Source organism: Grammomys surdaster, unplaced genomic scaffold (genome assembly GCF_004785775.1).
Source record: "Grammomys surdaster isolate TR1022 unplaced genomic scaffold, NIH_TR_1.0 242, whole genome shotgun sequence".
Classification (NCBI taxonomy): domain Eukaryota; kingdom Metazoa; phylum Chordata; class Mammalia; order Rodentia; family Muridae; genus Grammomys; species Grammomys surdaster.
Window position 1 is genome coordinate 5,971,064 of NW_021604687.1, and position 21,952 is coordinate 5,993,015.

At 49.8% G+C, this 21,952-nt stretch overlaps 1 protein-coding gene across 4 annotated transcripts in view; it reads right to left on the bottom strand.

Annotated features, from left to right (window-relative positions):
• Positions 1 to 21,952, bottom strand: part of Prkag2 (protein kinase AMP-activated non-catalytic subunit gamma 2) — a 247,279-nt gene that overhangs the window by 132,372 nt on the left and 92,955 nt on the right. Inside the window, exon 1 of one of the 4 annotated variants that reach the window (XM_028774647.1) lies at positions 7,139 to 7,399. The exons of the other annotated variants lie outside the window; for them this stretch is intronic. Within the exon in view, the coding sequence (XP_028630480.1) occupies positions 7,139 to 7,232 (94 nt within the window). The 5' untranslated portion in view covers positions 7,233 to 7,399. Of the gene's footprint in view, positions 1 to 7,138; positions 7,400 to 21,952 lie in introns of those variants that run through there. 4 annotated transcript variants of the gene reach the window in all.

A 21,952-nucleotide genomic window follows, 5' to 3' on the forward strand; every position in this document is an offset into this window, starting at 1 on the left:
CCTGAGACAGGAATAAATTGGATCATGAGACCCTATCTGAAAGCAATCAATAAAAAGGCCCAAGGCAGTATTGGGTGGTCTTTGGTACCCAGTGGCAGTCATGCATTACTAGCTTTTGCCTCTGACCTGGAATTTTTGTGACTGCTGGATAAGATCCTAAAATGTACGCTAGGCTGTTGGGCCTCTGGCCCCTTCCAACCTCAAAGCTAGGAATGGGCGGGTACCTGCTTCCTACACTAAGTGTCTCCACCCTGCTGAAGACTACATCAAAATCCTGGAGGAGAGATTCCCCACCTTTCTGCAGCCCACCTCCTGGACAGCCCTGCCACCTTTCTTTTGAGACTGTATAAGCCTTGGTCATCTCTCTGGGGACCCATGTCATTCTGAGTAACCTGAGTCTGCGTTCCAAACCATGATGCCTGGCGTTGTGCTCAGAATAAACTATTTATTCTCTTATTTGATAATTGATATTTTTCTATTATTTCACGTTGACAGAAAGAAGTAGATGCTATATGGATTATTTTAGGAGAGCCCTGGGAAAGCCGGCTTAGGCTCAGCCTTGTTAGTGTTCTCTCTGACTGAGGAAACCAGCCTTCATTGGTTTGTGTTATCTCTTCCTGTTCATAATGGGGTCCCTCAAGCACCTCAAGCCCCAAGTCACCAAAGCTTCCTTGAGAACTCCTCTGGGGCCCCTCACCTGCTTCCTGCTACAGCAGGACTCTTGGCCCTGGGCCCTGAGCCTGGGCCAATCTACTCACTACTTATAACGATGTTCCCCTGAGAAGCAGTCTCCAAGCTGAGCCAATCATGATGCAGATTCTTGGGGAGGCAATGCTCCCCTGTGGCTAGGACAGCACCCAGCCCTTGCCTAAGAGGTTTAGGGAAAATCAGCAGTGCCCACGGAGGCTTGGAGCCAAGGATACAGGGTGGTGCGAGAAATCATCCGGGCCTCCGAGAACATTCTGTGTTGATTTGTTCTTTAGAGTGTTCGGGATTCTCATGTTTTCTCTTCTCAATTCCTGGAGCAGAGATGATCACAGAAGGATGGATCCTGCCTGCTCTCTGCAGGAACTGAACTTTTGTGTTTTCTAAGGCACTGGGGGCTGGGTGAGCATCTTGGATACATGGCTCTCTGCTGGCCAGGTTTATCTCAAAGGCTGTAGTAACAGGATCAGGGATGGAATGTGGCCCAAGCCAGGTGTTAACTCAAGTTCTGGACCATGGAACCCTGAGAGGCAGGCGTCTCCTGAACTCACGCCCTTTCCTAACTCTGCTCTCTCCACCCCATTCCTTTATTCCTCTATTCTTCCTCCTCTTCTTCCTCTTCCTCCTCCTCTTCTTCCTCCTCTCCCCTCAGTTCTACAGGCTTGTTCTAGTACCTTCTAAGACTCTGCAATGTCTCTGGGCCTATTGTCACTTGTCCTTTACTTCAAGTTTGCTCAGAACCTGGCCCTCCAGAAGAGCTTCCCCCCAAATCACACTGTTCCTGGGAGCTCCAGGCCACTCAGGGTTTCCCGATGACAGTCCTGTGCGCTCCCAGGCTTCCTGGCAGCTTCCCATGACTCTGTGGGTCAGTTTCATCTTCCTGACCTGCACAGTGATCTGGGCAGAGCTTTGGGCACCTGGGATGGGAATAGGAACGATAAAGATCAACCTGCCCTTGTCTCCGCCCACCTCCCCCGTCCCCACTTTCCTTGGCTCTCTAGCCATCACTGTCCTGAGGGTGCTATGGAACTGCCTGAGAGGTGCCTCAGCTACTCTGCTACTTGCCACTGACTGAGTGACTCTGTCTCTTGTGGAGAACTAAATCTGAGGTTGGCCCATTCCACTACCAAGCTGCTGCATGTGGACTGGTTCTCTGGTTCTGCAGGGAAATGTGTACCCACAGATGGCAAGCTTCCAGACCCAAGCCAGAATGAGGTGGACAGGAGCTGGGCCTGGCCCCGCTGGGTTCCTAAACTATCGAAGAGCATTTCTAAGTGGCCAGTGGTGACTCCTGGTCCCAGACACGGCTCCCCTGACCACCAAAGTGAAGTGTCACTGCTCTCCTAGGAAAGTGATGATCCTAGTAAATTAGCTACTGTGTCTGCAGTCTTCTGTGTGGCACAGAAGGAACGGGCACCAGGTCTGGGCAGAGACCAGGCTTGCAGGGGGCACGTGGAGTAAGCCAAGGCTGAAGCCCAGCTCATTCTCTCCCCACTGCAGCTTTAGCCAGAATTCCTACCCTCAGTACCTCAGCCAGCTGCTCAGGGGCTTCACCTCACATAGGTGCAGAGTCCTGCCTGAGGACCACAAGACGGTGTTTAAGCACTCAACTCCGCTTCCTCCTGTCCAGCTGCACTGGCCTGCAGGAAGTCCTAGGAACACTGAGAGTCTTACTTCTGCATAGCCTGAATCTTTCCACTTAGCAGAAGGTTTTGACCACACGCTGGCTCCCTGCTGTGGTCACACTCGGGGAGCCTATCCTTCACCCTCCTTTCAGACAACACTGCTGCCCTGCCCTACAACAAAAACCCATCCGTCTGTCAAACCAAGTTCTTCACAAAGGGATGGATACAGCACGGTTCCACTTTTGTATGAGGTGAGGGAGGTAGAGGCCAAGGCTGAGTGGCTTCCTCGGTCATTTGCCACCTTAGTTTTTAAGACAGGGTCTCTCCACAGAACCTGGAGCTCATGGATTTGGCTGGACTGAACACCTAGGATCTGCCTGTCCCCTGCCCCACCCCAGTCCACGCACCACACCTTGCTTTTATGCAGGTACTGGGGATCTGAGAATGGGTCCCCATGCCTGACTGCAAGCACTTTATCTTCCCAGCTTCCCCTCCACCGCTTCGAGGAGTTCAGAGACGTCAAATCCAAGAGGCAGGAAGTAGAGTGAGGGTGGCCAAGGACTGGGTGTGGAAGGAGTTCCATGGGCAGAACTGTGGCAAACGAGACATCTGGGGATGGACAGGGTGGCCGCTGTAGAGCGATGCGAACACCCTTGCAACTGAGTCACACGCTGCCATGTGGTGGAGACAGGAAGTGCTGTGCTGCACGCATTAAACAAAGACCCTCACTGTTTGTCTACTCTCATAGGGCTGTGCATCCCACACAGGACTGACTTCTGCTTCTTTATCCTCTGAGCTAGAAGGGGGCCTGCAGAGAGTTGATCCAGTGAGACTGGCAGGATGTGGGCGAAGACGGGGCCTGGAAGTGGCTACTGCTGTACATTTGCTCCCGTATATGACTGAAAATTCCCGCTACGAAAAGGTAAAAACTGGGTGTGTGTGTGTGTGTGTGGGGGGTTACGGCAAATTCACTCAGGACACTAGAAGCCAGGGCCAGGTGGGAGCAGGGTGAGTGTGTGTGTGTGTGAGAGAGAGACAGAGACAGAGACAGAGAGACAGACAGACAGACAGACAGACAGACAGACAGAGGCAGAGTGAGGACAGAGATGGAGAGGGTGTTGTAGAGAAAAGAACAGAACAGGCAGACAGCAGACCTTGCTTCCCAGCCTTGGCCTCTGAGTCAGGGCTCTTGATGTTCTCATAGGGCCATACGCAGTCAAGGTCTGTGCTGTGTGAGTGGGACCAGACAGCTGTGCCAGGAGGGCTTGCTGGTGTAGAGGAAGAGCACCTGACAGGGAAGACGAATGACATGTCTCACAGTCATGGCATGAGCCTGCTGAGCTGGGCCCAGGGGAAGAGCCAAAGTCACAGGTCAGGGGCTCATGCCAATCAGGTCTTATTAATTCTGCCCATAACTGCAGAGGGTGAGACAAGGCTGCTTGGCTTGTCCCTTATCCGGTGACTACTGTCTCTCCTGATCTCCTTTTACATTACTGATGTTATCGCCACACACTCTTTGCTGATGTAATCTGGATCTCTCTCTATTGAAGAGGCAAAGGGAGAAAGTATGTGGGTATTCTCAGTCTGACATGCACTGCAGGGAAACTCCATGTGGGAATTTTGCCTTGGCGCAGCTGTGGCCACAGTCCACTCTCAGCTTCACGGTGGGCCCAGCACCCTGTGACTCAGAACTGACCAAGAGGATTCCATCACCAGCCCAGGTGGTCAGCTTTCCAATGGCAGCCTCATACGTCCTGAGGAAAGACCACCCACAGCCCAATCCATGTCAGTAGCTCAGTGACAGGGGGCAGACCTGAGCGCCCCCCACCCCCGGTTAATCCTATTCAGTTGTTCTGGAAAGCCACGAGGCCCCTGGGACAGCTGTGTGGAGGAGGTGTGTGACTTTGCGAGTGTGCATAGGTAGGTGCATGTCTGAGTGTGGAGTATACCAGTAAGTCTGTGAACCTGTGGATTTGCATACACGTGCATGCGTGCATGTGTGTGAGATGAAAGCGTGCCACTTGACTGGAGGAGAAATGAAGTACATCCCGTCCTCACAGGGAGCAGCTCTGCATGGGACTAGAGGGAACGGGTCTCTGCAGAAGAGGGATGTACCTTCTATGTTAACTTGACACAAACTATAAAGTCATTTGAGAGTGGGGGAACCTCAGGAAATGCCTCCCTAAGATCAGGCTGTAAGGGTAGGCAGTGGTGGTACACACGCCTTTAATCCCAGCACTTCAGAGGCAGAGGCAGGAAGATTCCTGTGAGTTTGATGCCAGCCTGGTCTACAGAGTGAGTTCCAGGATAGCCAGGGCTGCAACCCAGAGAAACACTATATTGTAAAACCAAAAAAAGAAAGATTAGTCTGTAGGCAACCCTGTAGGGCATTTTCTTAGTTAGTGATTGATGGGAAAGGGGCCAGCTCACTGTGGGTGGGGCCATGCCTGGGCTGGTGGCCCTGGGTTCTATAAGAAAACAGGCTGAACAAGATGTGGAAGGCAAGCCAGTAAGCAGCACCCCTCCATGGCCTCTGCATCAGCTCCTGCCTCCAGGTTCCCGTCCTGACTTCTTTCAGTGATGGACTATGATGTGGAAGTGTAAGCCAAATAAAACCTTTCCTCCCCAACTTGCACTTTGGTCATGATATTTCATCTCGGCAATAGAAAGCCCCAACTAAGACAATGGCCCAGCTGCATAGGAGAGCCAAAAAAGCAGAAGAAGCGGGTGCTGACCGCCTAAGGCTTGAGCTGGGGACCCAGGGAATAAGTAACAGGCAGGCATCTCAAACTCCCATAGAAGAAAAGGCTTGCGTAAAATTCCCCATAGAGGAAAGGACATAAAACCAACCTCCAAAGTGGTACTTCCTAGACAGTCAGAGCGACCTCACTGGAAAGAGGTGCTCTGAATCTGTCGTTTTTAAATGGAGAAGGGGCAGGGCTGGAGAGTACAGTTTGAACTGTGGGGGATACGTTTCTCCAGAGACCAGGAAATCCTGGGTTGAGAGTTAGGTGGAGAGTGGCCTGATTTAGCTGAGTTGGAAGGAAGCGTCCTCTGTAATTCACGGCCTTTTGCCTTCATTCAGTGAGTCCAGGTCTGCCATGATGGAGGAGGTACCCAGCTCTTACTCCAGTGCAATGCTAACTAAAGGGGAAACCTAGACCCCCAGAGCCCTGGCAACTGACCACAGGCAGCATCAGCCTGAGAAGGACAGCAGGTTTGCACTTGTTCCTCTGGAGAGCCCCCATGTCCCTGAGTCTGAGGGCAGAGCCATCCTTTGTATGCAAGCTCTTGTGATACGTGGTGGAGATGAATTATTTCTGATCTCAGCAGCTTGGGAGATGGGAAGGCAGCCAGCTCTCACACACCAGGGCAGAAACCACCGTCTGGCGCATACTTGGCGTTTAATAACAGGTCTGCTTGCCTGTCCCCATTAGCAAAACTAGACTTTTCGTTCAATAATAGGGTCAGATTTAATTCTGTAGTAAATGAGTATTTACATCTAAAATGAGCGTCTTGTTTTTAGATGAATCACTGACTCTGGTCCAGTCATCCCTCCGACCCCCCACTGCTGGGATGGGCCATCCCATCCCTCTAAAATCCCCCCCCCCAGCACTAAATGGCATTCTCTTCTTCAGTTCACTTTGCAGACTTGTTTCTTTCTTCCATGAGACTGAAAACCCTTTGACTCAGGAGCCCCCATCTCTATGCTGGCCCTCCTCAGAGCACTGAGGCTCTCCAGGGCTTTGGAGCATCAGCTACGGCAAGAGGTACAGGCAGACAGAATCTCCTTTATTTTCAGCTTGCCTACCTTATAGTCACTGCTTAGATGTCCTGTTAAAGTCATTATGCTATTATACCCATGACAAATTAATTTTCAGCACTTGAAATGTCACATTCCACTTTTTTTTTGAGACAGGGTCTCATGTAGCTGGCTTTGAACTTGATATGTAACCAAGGATGACACCGAACCTCTGCTCCTCCTGCCTCCAGTTGCCAACTGCTGAGATTATAGCTGTGTGTCCCCATGCCCAGTTTTACTCAGTGCTGGGGATCGAACCCTCGACTTACAAGTGCTAGGCAAGTACTCTATCAGTTGAGTCCAGCCCCAATCTCAGATTCTTAAAACATGGCCGCTACCATCTGAGGTTGAGTGCTCAGATAGCATCCAGGTCCCTATTGCAGTAAAGAAACTTAGGCCCCACCTGTAGAGTTCTATCTGAAGAAAACACACAAGACTCCTCCTCAGCAGGCCCCTGAGCTGAGCCACAGATTTGTTCAGTCTCCTGAACCCGAGGCAGCAGGTCCCAGCAGGTTTCTCCCCAAGGGACACAAAACAGACAGGTGTTTCCCCTCCCAAGTCACCTTCAGTCCACCACATCTCTTGCCAGGGACCAAGAAGGTAGATCTCCTTCCTCTAACAGGCATGTTTGTCTCCATACGCACTTCATTTGTAACAACACACGCTCACAGTTCAGACTTAATTTTGCTCTTCTTTAAGCGAGTGGTTTTTTTCCCTAACCCAGTAACAATCCCAATGATCCTTATACCACATGGCGCCAGGTGGGCTGGAGAAAGGAAATAGCTTTAGCAAGAGTGGCTGGCCAGGCGGATCCTAGGAGCAGCACGGCCATTAGTTAGCAGTCACTCTTTCTCCTTAAACACTGCCTCAGGGTTATGCCCAGAGCAAGAAGCAGCAGCTGGCCACGCTCACACAGGACTACACACAGGCACATGTGTATGCGTGCACACTCCTGCACATACACCTCATAGGGATCATCAGAGAAACAGAAAGGACAGAATCCTACCAAAAAGGCCATGGGGTTCCGACTGGCGCCGCTGGGTGCTTCGGCTTTGGTCCTTGGGTTTCTTGTTGCCCCTCAGACTTCCAAAGCGCTTCATGAGTCACTGTGGCCACAGAAGCAGTGATGGGTGAGCATATCAGAACTTGAAGAACCAGTGTGAGCTTCAGCTGGGGAAGGGGGTGTTGTTCATCGGAAGGGGAGCAGCATCAGATGGCAGGTATGGGATACCTGGGAGCCGCTGCTTACCACTGCTGAGAGGCAGACAAACTCAGCCACAGCCTGTGGGTCCGAGGTCCTTCAGATTAGTATGAGATTCGGGTCACGCTCCAGGACCAGCCTAGCAGCCACACAGGGACTCCCTCTAACAGTTCTCACTCAGGTCCCTAAGAGTCCTGAGCAAAGCAGTCCTGACTGGCCGCACCTCTCCTCTCCCGGCAGTGTCAGCCTCGCCTGTCCTTAAGTAGGCAAGAAGCCACCGGAGGCATGAACAGAACCTTGCAGGGGATCTGTTTCTGTAGTTAAGGTCACCGGCTCACTGACAAGCTCCAGGTTATTTACTCTCTTTCAACTTAAAGCAGGAAGGGGAGCCCAAGTAGGCAGAGCCGGCACTAGCCTGCTAGTCATGTGCAGATCTGCGTGATGTCTCTTTAAGAAGACTGTAAAAGGAAACCACCCTGTACAGACAATTCTTGGCACCAATTGGCCAGAGCACATTCCATTATGACATGACATCACACAACTATTTTGATGCATGTGCTTCGGAACTCTGAGAGCTAGAAGCCCGGAGAGCACAAGGCTAGACAGACGCGGCTGAATCTTCTTTGGCCCTTACTCCTCTAAGGGAACACAGAAAGATCAAGAAGAGACAGGATCACCCTAGGATTCAGCAGAAGGTCTCAGGCAAGCACGGAGCCCGATTGCTAAGAACTGCATGACAAAACTCAGATTTTAGAGGCGATCTCATTCAACTCCTCCTATTGCAGATGGGGAAACTGAGGCTCAGGACGGGGCTGTGACTCTTCCAAGCTCTTGCAGCCAACTATGGCAGAGACTCCAACACTAATCTCATCCACCACAAACCTAATGGCTGATCTGACAAAGCATGAACTCTTTAGTTCACACGAGTAGTGTTTTAAGTAAATAAGAGGGTGAAACACCAGAGAGGGAAATAATTTTTTTCTTTTACTGAAGAGAAGTTAACTTGCTCTGTTACTGATCAGCCTTCTGACTTTGAGGAAGTCTATGTTTCCACCTTTGTTAGCCAGGATGAGACCAGGTGGCGGCAGGGCTTCAACTCTTAACAGTCTAGGGCAGAGGGACAACTCAGTGGTTGAGAGCACGCACTTCATGCACTGCTCGTTTGTAGTATCCGAGCTCAGTTCCTGGCACCCATGACAGGCAGATCATAGCCACCTGTAACTACTGCAGCCCCCGGGGAATCAGACACCCTCTTTTGGCCTCCATAGGCACCTGTACTCACAAGCACGATCCCACACGCAGACACACACACATACATATAATTTTTTAAAAATCAAATTCCAATAACCTGAACTAACGGTAATAAAAATCTGTGTGGCTTCTCCCCCAGATAACTAACTTACCCCAAAATTAGTTAAATGGACCTCAGGCTGAGGACAGTTGACTTGGGATCTTCTCAGTTCCCTGTTTAGATGGTATCACCTTTCAGAAACAACTGATGTCTGTGTAATTTTTGTTATCTAATAGGGCATCTGGAAGTGAGAGGATAGAGGGGGACAGGAGAGGGATTCAACTTGTGAGGAGGGTCCAAGCCCACAAGAAGCCATTTGTGAGTTTCAGGCCTGACTGCTCTTTGTGGGTTTGTCACTCTCTGGCAGAGTTTGGCACGCCAGTTACCCCCTGCTCACTGCGAAGCCAAGATGATGGATTCCCCAGCTAGAGTCACAGGCTATAGACGAAGCTTGAGGGAGTTTGTTAAGAGGCCATGATGAGGGGAGTCCAGGATGCCGCAGGGCAGGGGTGCTAAGGTTTGAACATGGGCTGTTCCTCACACTTGGTCTCCAGCTAGCAGGATTGTCTGGGGAGGTTGTGGGCCCTCAGGGTTTTGGAGTCTAGCTGGTGGAATTAAGCCTCTAGGGGTGAGTCTTTGTTCTGGTTCTGACCTGCCTTGTCTGTTGCTGGCCTGTGTCACGTGAACAAAGCCCTCACATCCCCACCGCCCTGCTTTCCCCACCCCGATGAGTTGAAATCTCTCCCTTCAGTAGAGTAGCCTCTGCCAGACAAGGAGTGCCGGGAGAGAACTACGGAATCTCAGCTCTTGCCCCAGATCTGCTGTTCCCAGGGCTTCCCTTTGACTAAGTGCAGAGCAGACAGGGAACACACATTTGCTGTCTCATGCCCATGGGGCCCTCACTTGTGGAGTGGCTGCCTATTTTCTTGGATCTGACCCTGTAATTCGGTCTTCCTCCCCTTACTGCCTCTGCCCATCTCTGTCCATGGTGGCCTGTCCGTCTGTCACGCTGTCATTGACAATGGATCAGGGGGCTGTGGTGTCAGCTTCTTTCTTGTTGTCTCTACTGGTTAATCACGACTGTAGGGACTTTAGTGTTGCTCTGGATTCCGTGAGGTTGGGAAACGGCTATAAGGTTTGAGACAGTCCTGGGACACTGCTGGGGTTGTCCCCATTTTCCATGAGAGCCCTTTGTTGCAGGCATGGCTGGTTGGTGTCCATTCTTGGCTACACTTCTGATTTTATAAACTACAGGTGCTGCTGTCTCAGTGCTTTGGCTACCAAAAGCCAGTTCCTCAGTCTGGCTTGGTCTCTAGTACACTAGCAGGGTATCTCTGTGGTCAAAAACACAGTGGCCCAAACTTACTGTGATTTAAACTCTGAAAAAGATGAAGTACATTTTGGAATTTCACATTTTAAGTTTTTAAAAATTTAACTAAACTGTGCTTGGAACAAAATTAAACTTTTCTCAATTTAAAGTTATACAATGATCCAGACACGGTCATTTAATTGTACCACTGGGGAGGCCCAAGCAGGAGGATCATGAGTTCCTGGCCAGTCTGGGCTACATGCTTTAAGACCCATCCCCAGACAAAATGCAAAAAAAAAAAAAAAAAAATAAAAAAGAGCAAACAATCACCTAATAAAGGTTGGACTGATGTTGCATTGTGTGCATGCATGCACAGTCAGATTTATCTGAATCAGGTTCAAGTCTACACCCTCTGCCCTGGCTTCTTGTCAGCTGTGTGATCCCACCAAGCTGCTCCTCTGACTCTCCACTAGTCATCTTTAGATGACACACTACTGACAGCTGCCCTTCAGCCTTTATAGGGGCAAGCGAAATAACAACCGTCAAGGTGCCCAGTGCCTTGCTTGGCTTAGGAGCGACTCTTGGTAAATGGTAGTTATTCTTTCGATAATGAAAATACCATTCTTGGAGAACAGGAGTGTCTTTGAGTGGCTTACAGCACCCAAATCCCCTCAATCAGCAGCTGCCTAGAACATTCCCCCAGTTTAATCACCACTTGCAGAGTGAATGCCCAGATAAAGCCAAGGCCATCTTGCCTGTCTCTCCCACACTGGCCTCCATCTACTGATCTTTTCCCTATGGATTGAAACTCACTTGCTCTTTCCACATATTCTGCTTATTGTCTAGTGTAAGAATATTCACACCATTAGCTGGGGAGATGGCTCAGTCACTGAACTGTTGTCCCAGAGGCATAAGGACCTCAGTTTGGATCCCCAGAACCCACATCAAAGCTGGACCCAGCCACATGCTCAGCATTCCCATACCGAGTGTACTTGTGTGTATAGATGTAAAAGCACAAGGCTGGGGTTGGCAATCATACAGCAGCTCTTCCATCTTCTTCTCTGAGATGAGAAGGTCTCACAATCAAACCCAGAGCTCACTGATGAGGCTAGTCTCACTGCCCAGCTTGCTCTGGGATCCTGTCTCTGCCTTTTAAGGCTGGAATTGCAGGCAGGTCACCACAGCACCTACCATTTACATGGATTCTGGGAATCCAAACTCTACGCTTCCTGCTTACACAGCAGGTGCCTTAACCACTGGGCAACCTTCCCAGCCCATAACTGTAGGGTTTATTTTTATATGTGTGCTTTAAAAAATTAACACATTTTTAAATTAAAATAGAATCATATCACTATCCTGATTCCCTTTCCTGCTCCAACCCCTCCCAGGCATCATCCCCTTCAACCCTTCTTGTGTCCCCTCCCCTTAAATTGATAACCTCTTTTATTGATATAATGTGTGTGTGTGTGTGTGTGTGTGTGTGTGTGTGTACATGAATAGGTAAATGCAACCTGCTGAGTACATTTTGGTTTGCATGTATATGGTTTGGGTCTGACCACTTGGTATTGCATAATCAGGAAGGGGGCTCATCCCTGGGAGGGGCTGGTGCTCCTCCTAGCAGTCATCAATGCCCGAAGTTCTTTATCCCGGGTGGGACCCCATGGAAATGTCTGCCTTCCACATTAGTGTGTCCTCCAGTACTGCCTTTGCTCCTCTCTTGTTTCTGCAGCCATTTCTGGGAGATACTGATTTACAGCACACCTCCTGGATTTCTGGCTCTTACAATCTTTCCACCTTCTCCTTCAACCATGCCCCCTGAGCCACTCCATAGATGCTTCCAGCAACGTCCATTGCTACTCTAATCACAAATAGCCAGGAAATGAAAACAGAGTCCCTGGAAGTGAAATGGCCTTCAACAGGTGCCGGGATAAAGAAAATGTGGTACATATACACAGTGGAATACCAGTCAGCTGTAAAGAAGAACGAAATATGAAGTTTGCAGGTAAATGAATGGACCCAGCAAACACACATGCAAGTGCATGCATGTGCATGCACACACAGATACACACAGACACATAGATACACACAAGCACACACATGCATACACACACATACACACACAGATACATGCATATGCACACATGCACACATGCACACACAGACACATGCACACACAGACACATGCACACACACAGGCACACACAGACACGCATGCACACACACGTGCGTGCACACACGTACACGTACATACGCATATGCACACGTGCACATACAGACACATGCAGATATACAAGCATGCACACACATACACACACACACACACACACACACACACACACACAAACACACACTTCTTAGCTCCAAAGCTTCAGATCGAGTTGCAGCTCTCACTCCTGAGAAGCCAAGAAACTTCTCTTTAGAGCAAATGGAGCCCATCATCACGTAAACCCACAAACGTAAGACTGCAGAGAGGAGTGAACTGCAGGGCCCAGACCCAGTGGACACGTTCACATGCATTGTCACTGCTGCTACTGGTTTAGATTCCCAGCACCGAGCAACAAGAAAGGTTATTGAGCACTGAAGACCACGGCCTCTGAGTACTTCATACTTCCAATTCACACCATCATTTTATGTATCGAATGTTAATCTTCTCTCTAGCTAGCCTGAGAGTGTGGTGCTCACAGGGATCCCATTCCATAAGAGAAACAGGAGAAGTACCTACTGGTGGAGACCTTGCAGGTGACTCCGCAGCAGAGAAGTGGGCCAGGGGAATAGGTGGAGCTTCCTGGGAACAGCATGGCCTGTGTCCCTAGGGAATGCACAGGCTGACTGCCTGGAGCCACCAGGTCTATTACAGCAAAACAGTTGAAAGCCAGACTGTTCAATAGACGGCAGAGCTGGGCAAGGAGCGGTCATAGTTCACAGATGGACAGTCAAAGGAACCGTAGACAGGAGAGGGACTCAGTACTTCTCTCCAGTGTACAGAGGAGGAGTGTTCTCACGCCATGGGGGCAGCTCATACCACAGGCCACACCTCTGCACTATGGGTATAGTGAATCCCTTGTTCTAGTCCTGGGAGCCCCCTGGTGACCCTGCAGCCCAAAGCATGTGAATAACCTATTTAACCTTTAGAGGGTCCCTGATGGTGACTGACTATGTTCCCATACATGGGACATGCTAAGACATAGAGACACTTGCTGTCTATTAAGCTGGGCTTATTTTAGACTCGAGGTTGGGGGGGGGGTCTACCCAGAACTAGTCAATACCATAGTGGCTTCCCAACCTCCACCCGTACCCTAAAGGACTTATTCCACATGTGACTGTAAATGGGACAATAAGATCCTCATCAAGCCACATGGTTAGGGACAGCTACCTGGAAGTTCACGGACCATCCACAGAGACGGTCCTTGGATTAAAATTACATTTCAGAAAAGTCCTTATATCCTCATCACCACCGAAACACTTTGGATGTCATGACGACAGACTTCACTGAAATTGTGAGGGACTAAAGGAAAAAAGCAGCTGAGACTCGGGGCGCATCAACTCTCCAAGGGCACCTTAATCCATTCATGAGAAGGGTGTCTCTCATGCAAGTACACAAGTGCTGAGGCCTGGGAGTCACATGCCACACTGCCAGTCCCACCATCCAGAGATCACAGCTTGCCTGGTTAGTGACACTGTCCACATGTCCTGTGTGGAGAGACTGCCCCAGAGCACTTTCCTATGTCTTCAGCATGGGAGGAAGAGGCCAGCTGCTACTGTTTAATTAGGGATACCTAGGGACAGAGGTTCACTGGAGCCTCCAGAACTCCAGAGTGGCCTGGAAGAGAGCTGGAATCCTTGACATGTTCCACTGTCCAAGTACAGTTAGGACCCAGCAGCGGCTTCTCTGCGGCGGGGACGTCGTAGGAAAGGCAACTGAGGACACACCGACAGAAACCTCATTGTCAACCGTTTGAGGGCTATGACCCTCACAGGGCCTGAGAAGCACTCAGGTCCCTTAGTCCCTTTTGATTGCTGCCAATCAAAACCTTGGGGTGTGAGTTTCAGATCCCCTTGGAGCAGGGCGCAGTATGCATGCTGGCAAGAGCACTCTTGCTGGTTGCGAAACAGTGTGTCATATTTCACGAAGCGTTCTAAAGGTCGCATTGCAGCTTGGTTCTTCGTGAACTTGCCCTTGAGGCCTCCCTTACTCCTCCTTCCAGGGCTGTGTTTGAGTCACACCTCCGAGACGAGGGCCCTTCCCCACCTGACTCAAGCCACCATGTGGCTCCCAGTCATCCCAGCACACTCAGGGTCACACCTAGCCTTGTGGTGCCTGGAGGGGACAAGCTTGGGGGAATGTCAGTGACAAGAGAGTGTTTGCTTTGGCAAAGATGAGCCACCTCAGTTCACCCAGCTCCGCTCACACCAGTGACACCTAAGCCCACTGAGATTTGATAGCGGCCATAGGGAATCCTACTGTTAAAAACACAGAGAGGTGCTGAGGGCTTGCTGTGCAAGCATGAGGGTCTGGGACAGGCACCCCAGGCCACATGAACTGTCATGTGGCTGTGTATGCCTATACCCCAGCTTCAAAGAGGGCAGAGGGACGGGTTGCTGGGATTTGATGGTGGGCAGTTCTAGCTGAACCAACACTGAGAGGCCATTTGGTTCAGTGAGATGTCCTCTCTCAAGGGAACAAAGCAGAAGAGACAGACAAAGACAGCTGGCATTGACCTCTGGCCTATGCACAAACACCAGTGGAGTGTGCAGTCACACACAAACGTACAGAGAAGGGAAGACCTATGCAGTAATTATTTTTCAGCTAAAATGTAGGAGCCGGAAAGTACAAAGTCTGTAGATCTCTGAGAGTCTCGAAGGGGCATCATGTATCCACACAGGCTCTCAGGGGCCTTATTCAGTCAGTCCTTTCTTGTGGTCCTTGTAATCTGGAGTTGTCAAGTACCCGCTCGTCAAGATCTCTGTGTAAGTGTATCAGGCCCATGGTTCCAAAAGTCCCGAAGACAAGCAGGAAGGACAAAGATCAGCTGCTTCATGGCCCACAGGACACATCCTGGGTGCAGAGGGCCCTGGAGCAGACGATCGAAAGGCCAGACATCAGATATTCTGATTAAAGTAGCTAGGAATGTGCCCCCGTTGTGGCACGGGGAAGAGCTCTGAGTCCCAGGCTCTGGCTGGACCAGCCTCACCAGGGCAGGGATGCCTTTTTCTAGGGTCTGGGGTTCCTTTGAAGGACCCCCAACTACTCCTGCACCCATTCACTTGGAAATACAACTGATGCCAGAATGGGAGGTGTGAACCGATAGCTGCCTTGGATTGGTTTCTTCTCAAAGTGAAACGCGGGATAAAATGGGGGTGGCTGTGGGGCAGTTCAGCCTTCAGGTCAGCTACAGTCCCGAGAGGAATCTGGGTCCACTCGCAGGCCTGCAACCTTGAGTGAGTTCAACACTTCTGTGTAACATGCTGGTTACACAGCGGGCTCAGCCCATTCAGAGGTCTTAAAGGGATGATGCAAGATAATACGGCAAAGAACACCCCATAAGCTGCAGAGCATGAACCACTGTTGCGGATAGCAACTGCTGTCCCCACTGCCTGTGCCCTGACCTCACTGTGCCACCTGTACCCCCATCCCCGCCTTAGGGTCATACCTTGGAGAACTGTAATCACCAGCAACCACCTCTGTCATCCCCCGCCCCCCGCCTTCCCTCATTTTAACAGGTTTACATGACTACGCAGAGCAAGCACAAAGAGGCGACACATTCAGGCAGCTCCGGTCACCGTCAAAAACAAACCTGCGAGCGTCAAAGGATTCCATCAGTAAAGTAAAGGTGGCTCACAGAGGAGAAAATGTTATATATCTGCAAAGCGTTCACTGTTCAAGCATTCCTACAAACTAGGCAGAAAAAGACAACACAATTAAAAACGGGCAGGAGGGGCTGGAAAGATGGCTCAGCAGTTAAGAACACTGGCTGCTCTTCCAGAGGGCTGGGCTTCTGTTCCCAGCACTGCATTAGGTGGATCATGACTCCCTGTAACTCCAGTTTTGAGGAATCCAAAGCCCAAAGCGCGCGCTCTCTCTCTCTCTCTCTCTCTCTCTCTCTCTCTCTCTCTCTCTCTCTCTCTCTTTCAGAAGCTTCATCAGGACCACACACACACTTGAGAAAATACTCATGGGAGTCACGTATCCTAACCACAGCGTGAAGAATCTATGTTGACAAAGAGAAAACAGAACCTTAATACCCCTTAGAATGTTAAAGTACAACATCTATCATGGAGACAATTCGGCCATTCCTCAGTAAGTTAAGTTAAATATGAGATTACTGTGTAACCTACTACTAGCTATCTACCCAAAAGAACTGAAGGCGGTCATTAAAGCAGCCTGCACACAAATGTTCACAGCAGTACTGGTCACAAAACCTGAGAGGGAGAGACAATCTTAACATTCATCACTGGATGAGTGGGTGAACAAATGTGGTACATCCATTCAAGGGAATATTATTCAACCAGGAAAAGGATGAAGTCATGATAAATGTTATGTATAATTTCCAAACAAAATGCAAAGGAGGGAATATTGAGATCCAACTCTTCTCTGCTTCCTGAACACCATGAAGTGAGAAGTCTCCACTGCCACATGCCCGGTAGATCCTCTCTAGAAACTGTCTGGTCCTTCCTCAACAAGTTCAACTTAAAGTCACTATGTATGTCACCACAGGCCTGAAGCAGCCACAGACAGGCACCTCTGCAATCATTAACCAGAGGAAGCCTTCTCTCCTTAGTTACCTGTGCCAGGTGCTTTGTCATGGTGACAGCTGGCACACTTGTGGAATAGCCTGCAGACTGGAGGGGTGACTGTACAACGCTGGGCATAGGCACAGTGTTATACAGTATGTGCATTTAACCACAAGAATAAGTTAAACCCACAAATGCTGGGGGAAACACTTTGTATACACTCTCCTATGCCTGCATTTCTAAGTGGTAAATGTTTGTGTAAATGTTTGTGCTAGATGTGTGTCTCCATATCTTTGACTATCTTATTTCAATAGTATACTTTTCACAGCTGCATGGTATCCTGCTGTGTGGGTAGGCTGTCTTTAATTACTCCCCCATTCACAAGGATTACAGTCTGCAATTGGTCTGTTGAGAGGGCTTAGAAGCAATGGCACCCCAGCAGCAGGGAGCATTTCCAGGGCCAAGGCCTTCCTTCTAAGTGTTGTTTGCCACCATCGGTAATGAAGCAGCTAACACTTTTATGCCACTAAACAGTAACGAGAAGAGACTCATTCCAGAGCAGGAAGTGTGTAAGATAAGCCAAACATTCTGGCAGTGTTTCCAACTGTGTGAGGACAGTCAAAATACCCAGGAGCCATTTGATGGGGCTCCTGCTGGACAAGTCTCAGACAGTGTGAGCATCAGAATATGACAATGGAACATTTTAACTCAGTAACTAAAAAAAAAATCTCCGAGTCCAGACATATCCTCATACACATAAACACATATGCGCACACACACAAACACACATACACACAGACACGTGGACACATGTACACATACATATACACACAGGCACACATTCATGCATGCAGATGCATACACATATATAGACATGTTTGTACATACACGGGTACCACATATACATATATACATAACACATATATCCATGCATGCACACAGACGTATAAGCATGCACACATATATATTCACATGCATATGCACACAGATATACATCTATGCATGCACATACACACACATATACACACACAGGAAAGATGGTAGATCTTTTCCTGAGAAAGATTCCCTTTTTAACCAGCTAATGCAGAATTAGTGATAAATTAGACTGTCACTCTTTGGCGGCCATCACAGCCATAATTCAGGCAAGATTCATTGATTGCTGCTAAAAGTACCAAATGAAAGCTGGATGAGAATGAGGCTGTTTACACAACATTCTAAGTACCTGACCCAGAACACTGACTGATCACAAAGGGAAACGAACCCTTTACTAGAGCAGAGAGAGAGCCTCACTGTGCAGGCAGGCTCTGGCTGGACCTCAGGGCTCCTATCACCAGGAAGGTGCTGGAACAGTCACCGGCTGCCTGCTGTGAGGCCCCAGCACAAGCAAGCAGCCTGTGGCTTGCCTGCCAACAGCTAACCCTGAATCTGATCATGAGGAAGTGTTGGGCACACCCAGGGTGAGGGCAGCCACACAATAGCTGGCCTGTGGCCTATACGCACTGGGCAAGGGCTGAGGTAATGGAAGATGAGACACGTAGAGGAGCTGTGGGAAGCCGAGGGACAGAGAGGCAGGGCCATAGACTGGGTCATGTCTGTGGTGCTTCCAAAAAGGATGTCATTAAGACGGCATGCTGAACACAAACAGATCTGAAGTGGAGCTAATCACCCTTTGTTGACATTAGTTTCCTGGACGTGATAGTGGCGGATCCACCTTGTTTTCACAGAGCCGGCGGGGGTTAGGCATCCGTTCTCAACCTGTGGGTCCTGACTTGTTTGGGGGTCGTGTATCAGATATCCTGCATATCAGATATTTACGTCATGATTCATAACAGTAGCACAGTTACCTTTATGAAGTAGCAACAACAAAAATAATTTTATGGCCGGGGGTCGCCACAGCACGAGGGACTGTATGAAAGGGTCGCAGCATTACAGAGGCCGAGAACCACTGGTTAGGGGTTGTTCTATCTGTAATTTACTCTCAGTCACTGGGAGTCTACACAGACAAGCGAGCACTACATGAGCAGGGGTGGGGGTGGGGGACAGACAGACAGACAGACAGATGTCGGAGCTAAGCAAACTTGGAGAGACGTTAGCTTTGTGAGTTGAGCGAAGAGCACGGGAGAGCCCTTTAGATTGTTTCACAATGTCTTAATGTGCATGTAGTGGGCGTGTGTTCACCACGTTTTCATGTGTGCACATGCATGAGGAGACCGGAATTGGATGTCAGGGTTCTCCTCTACCATTCTCTACTCTATTATTATTATTGTTGTTGTTATTATTATTATTATTATTATTATTAATTATTATTATTATTTGAGAGTTTGAAGCTGTCAAAATGGAATTTTACTTTAAAAAGGGAATTGAAAGAGGCTAGGGGCGTGGCTTATTAAGAGTGTTTGTCTAACACGCATAAAGCCCTGGCCTCAACCCTCAGCACCAGGTAAGGCACCTTCTCTAATCCAGCACTCTGGATATGGAGGTAGAAGGATCAAGGCCACCCTCAGCTGTGAAGTGAGACGGAGGGTTACATAACAACCTTGCTTCAAAATGGGAGGAGGCTTGATCAGTAGGGGGGGGGGAAACAAGACGCCATGCACGCTAGCAGCCGCTCTTATTGCCTCCAGAGCAGCTGGAGTGTCCCACAAGCAGGTTGTGTCGGACTGGAAGACTCATGATTCATTCCCAACACCCACACAAGCCCAGCTGGCAGGGACATGAGTGCCTTCTCAGGACAGGTGCATGGTGGCCACCAGAGGGCGCCCTCCTAGACCTGCATTAGGTGCCAGGCCACATAGCCGTGCCATGCGATGGCTGCACTTTTCAGGAAACCCGGATGCTACACATACTTTCCCTTTGTGGACAGGCTGGATGAGTCACGTTTTTCAGAAGGCTGCAGACCTGCCAGCTGCCTGGATCTGGAAAGCTCCAGCTGTAGCCAGTGAGCACAGGGCCCAGTGAGGCTGGCGGGCCAAGGCTGGGTGAGCTACGACCTCAGAGGAGGAAGCTGTGCCTGGGGAGTGGGCCAGCCAGAGTTAATCTTGTTTTGCTGGGCATTGAGCAAACGCATGGTAAGTTGAATCGTGGCATCTGAAGACACACTCAGATTGTTGGTCCAAGCCTCTGTGAACAGTGTGTGCATGTTTCCTGTCTACGTGCCCCCCGTGTGCCCACCTACAGACCTGCTCTTCCCCAGGTGGTACATACAGCTTCCTCCCCTCATTCATCCAATCCCTACCTGTGTTTAAGCCCTGCTTCAATTTGTCTTACTGTCCCTTCTTCCTGTGTGCACACTGGCATTGGGCCATTGGATCCCAGACCTGACGAAGTGAGGAGGGAACCCTTGTGGCTGCTGGGTGGGTCCTTCTAGAAGCACCCATGAGGGCTGCAGAAGGAGAAATGGCCTGGCTCCCACATGTCATGACACACTCTGTTCACTGTATGCCGGTTTCTTAGAGAAGCACCACGTTCCTACCAAAGACTTCTCCATCAAGGGAAGAAGTGTGCCAGGGTCCCCTCCTGTCACCCTGTCACCTTGTCACCCCGTCACCCTGTCACAAGCTTCCTCCTCACAGGTTCTTTCTCTGCCAAAACTTCAGGAAGACTAGTGATGCCCACTCCCTGTCTCTCCAGTGTTTGAACTAATGCCCCGGCCCCATGGAGTTCTCTGAAAGCTATCAGCAAAAATGCACCATCAGAGACCCACAGTGATGCCCCAGGTACACACCAAACACACGACACGGAAGGAAGCATGCCAGGTGTGCCTGAGACTTGGGCTCCTGTCAGGGAAGGGTGTACCAGTCTCCATTACCCATGTGTTGCTGTTACTAGACTGCAGGGTGAGGCTCCCGCCCCTCAAGTGCTGGGAGGAACCCAATGGATCTGTCACCAAGACCCAGTGACATGGCCCCTGTGACACAGCCCCACAGCCACTCAATGTCCTCTATACCACGTGTGTTCTCTCACCTACTCCTTGCTCTTCTGTTTCCCAAGAGCCACAGACACCGCTGAGAGATGCCCGGGCTCCTCGGTGGGGCCTTAGAGGTCAGGCCTTGGGAAGTGTGTGGAGTCCTTATGGCTCCATTTGGGCAGCCATTGCTCAAGTTCCATCCTCCATTGGGTACCCTTTGGCTGTTCTATGTTGTCCCTTCTTTTTTTTTTTTTTTTTTTTAAACTTTCCCACCCTGGGTGGGACGGCTCTGTTGCTAATCTCTGGGTGATTCTCAGGCTCTTGTTATAGCTCAACTCTCCTTCGCCTCAGCCATAGAGCCACGGACCGTGACCATAACCGTCTACAAGTTTCACTTTCCTGCAGGACCCTGACTGTCAGGGGATGAGAGAGGTGTCTTTAGGAGAAGGTGCCGGAGGGAGGGCAGTCTGCAGAGCAACTGTTTGTGCTTCTAGACCCAGGGGCTGGAGGAGTGAACTCACTTCAGTTTAGACCTAGCCCTTTGGTTCCTGCTTGGTGCTTGTGCACAATGGCCCATTGATCCACACATAGGCTGCCCCACTGCCCTGTGTTTGTTCTGCAGGGCAAGCTGGGGCAGGGCCCCCCTCAGCCCTGGGGAAGCCCTTGGCGTGTAAATTGCAGACTTGGAGACTCCAAATTGAATCCTTGAAAGCTGGAGTGCATTCTTCCCCGCACTGCACAAAACCTTCAGCGTTTTATGGGAAAACAGACTTTTATTTGAAAAATAAACTCCCAGTTGCTGAGTTATAAAAGAAGAGCTGTCTGGGATCCAATGCCGCAGTGGTGTGAAAGGGGCCGAAGTCTTAAATAAAATAAGTTAAATAAACTCCTCGGCAAGTTCATTTGTATTTCAAAGGCTGTGACAGCTAAAGATCCGTGGGTGTGGGGCAGGGAGAGGTCCTGTCTCTCTACTTAGGACGCCACAGGACTCCTAGTCTTCCCGGCAGAACTGGACCACTCTAACCACACAGAAAATGAAATTCCTTCAGAGGTTTGTCACATGACTTAAGTCAAGAGTGAGCTAGTCTTGGAAGCCGGAGCTAGAAAAGATACCTTCTACATCTCTGGCCAGAACGCATTTTGCCAGTCCCTCCATGCAGCCCATTCTCCACACCTTAGCCAGACTCAGGCAAGCATTCCAAACTCATCTCAATTCCTCTGACCATCTAGGGTGGTATTTTCCAGACTGCAAGCACTCCCAAATCATAAAATCAGCTCTGTTATCTGATAAAGCACGATAAAATAATAGAGACAGAAGAGATTCCAGGGGAAATCTTGCGTCATGAGAAGGACATTCTGTAGTGGATGACAATATCCAGT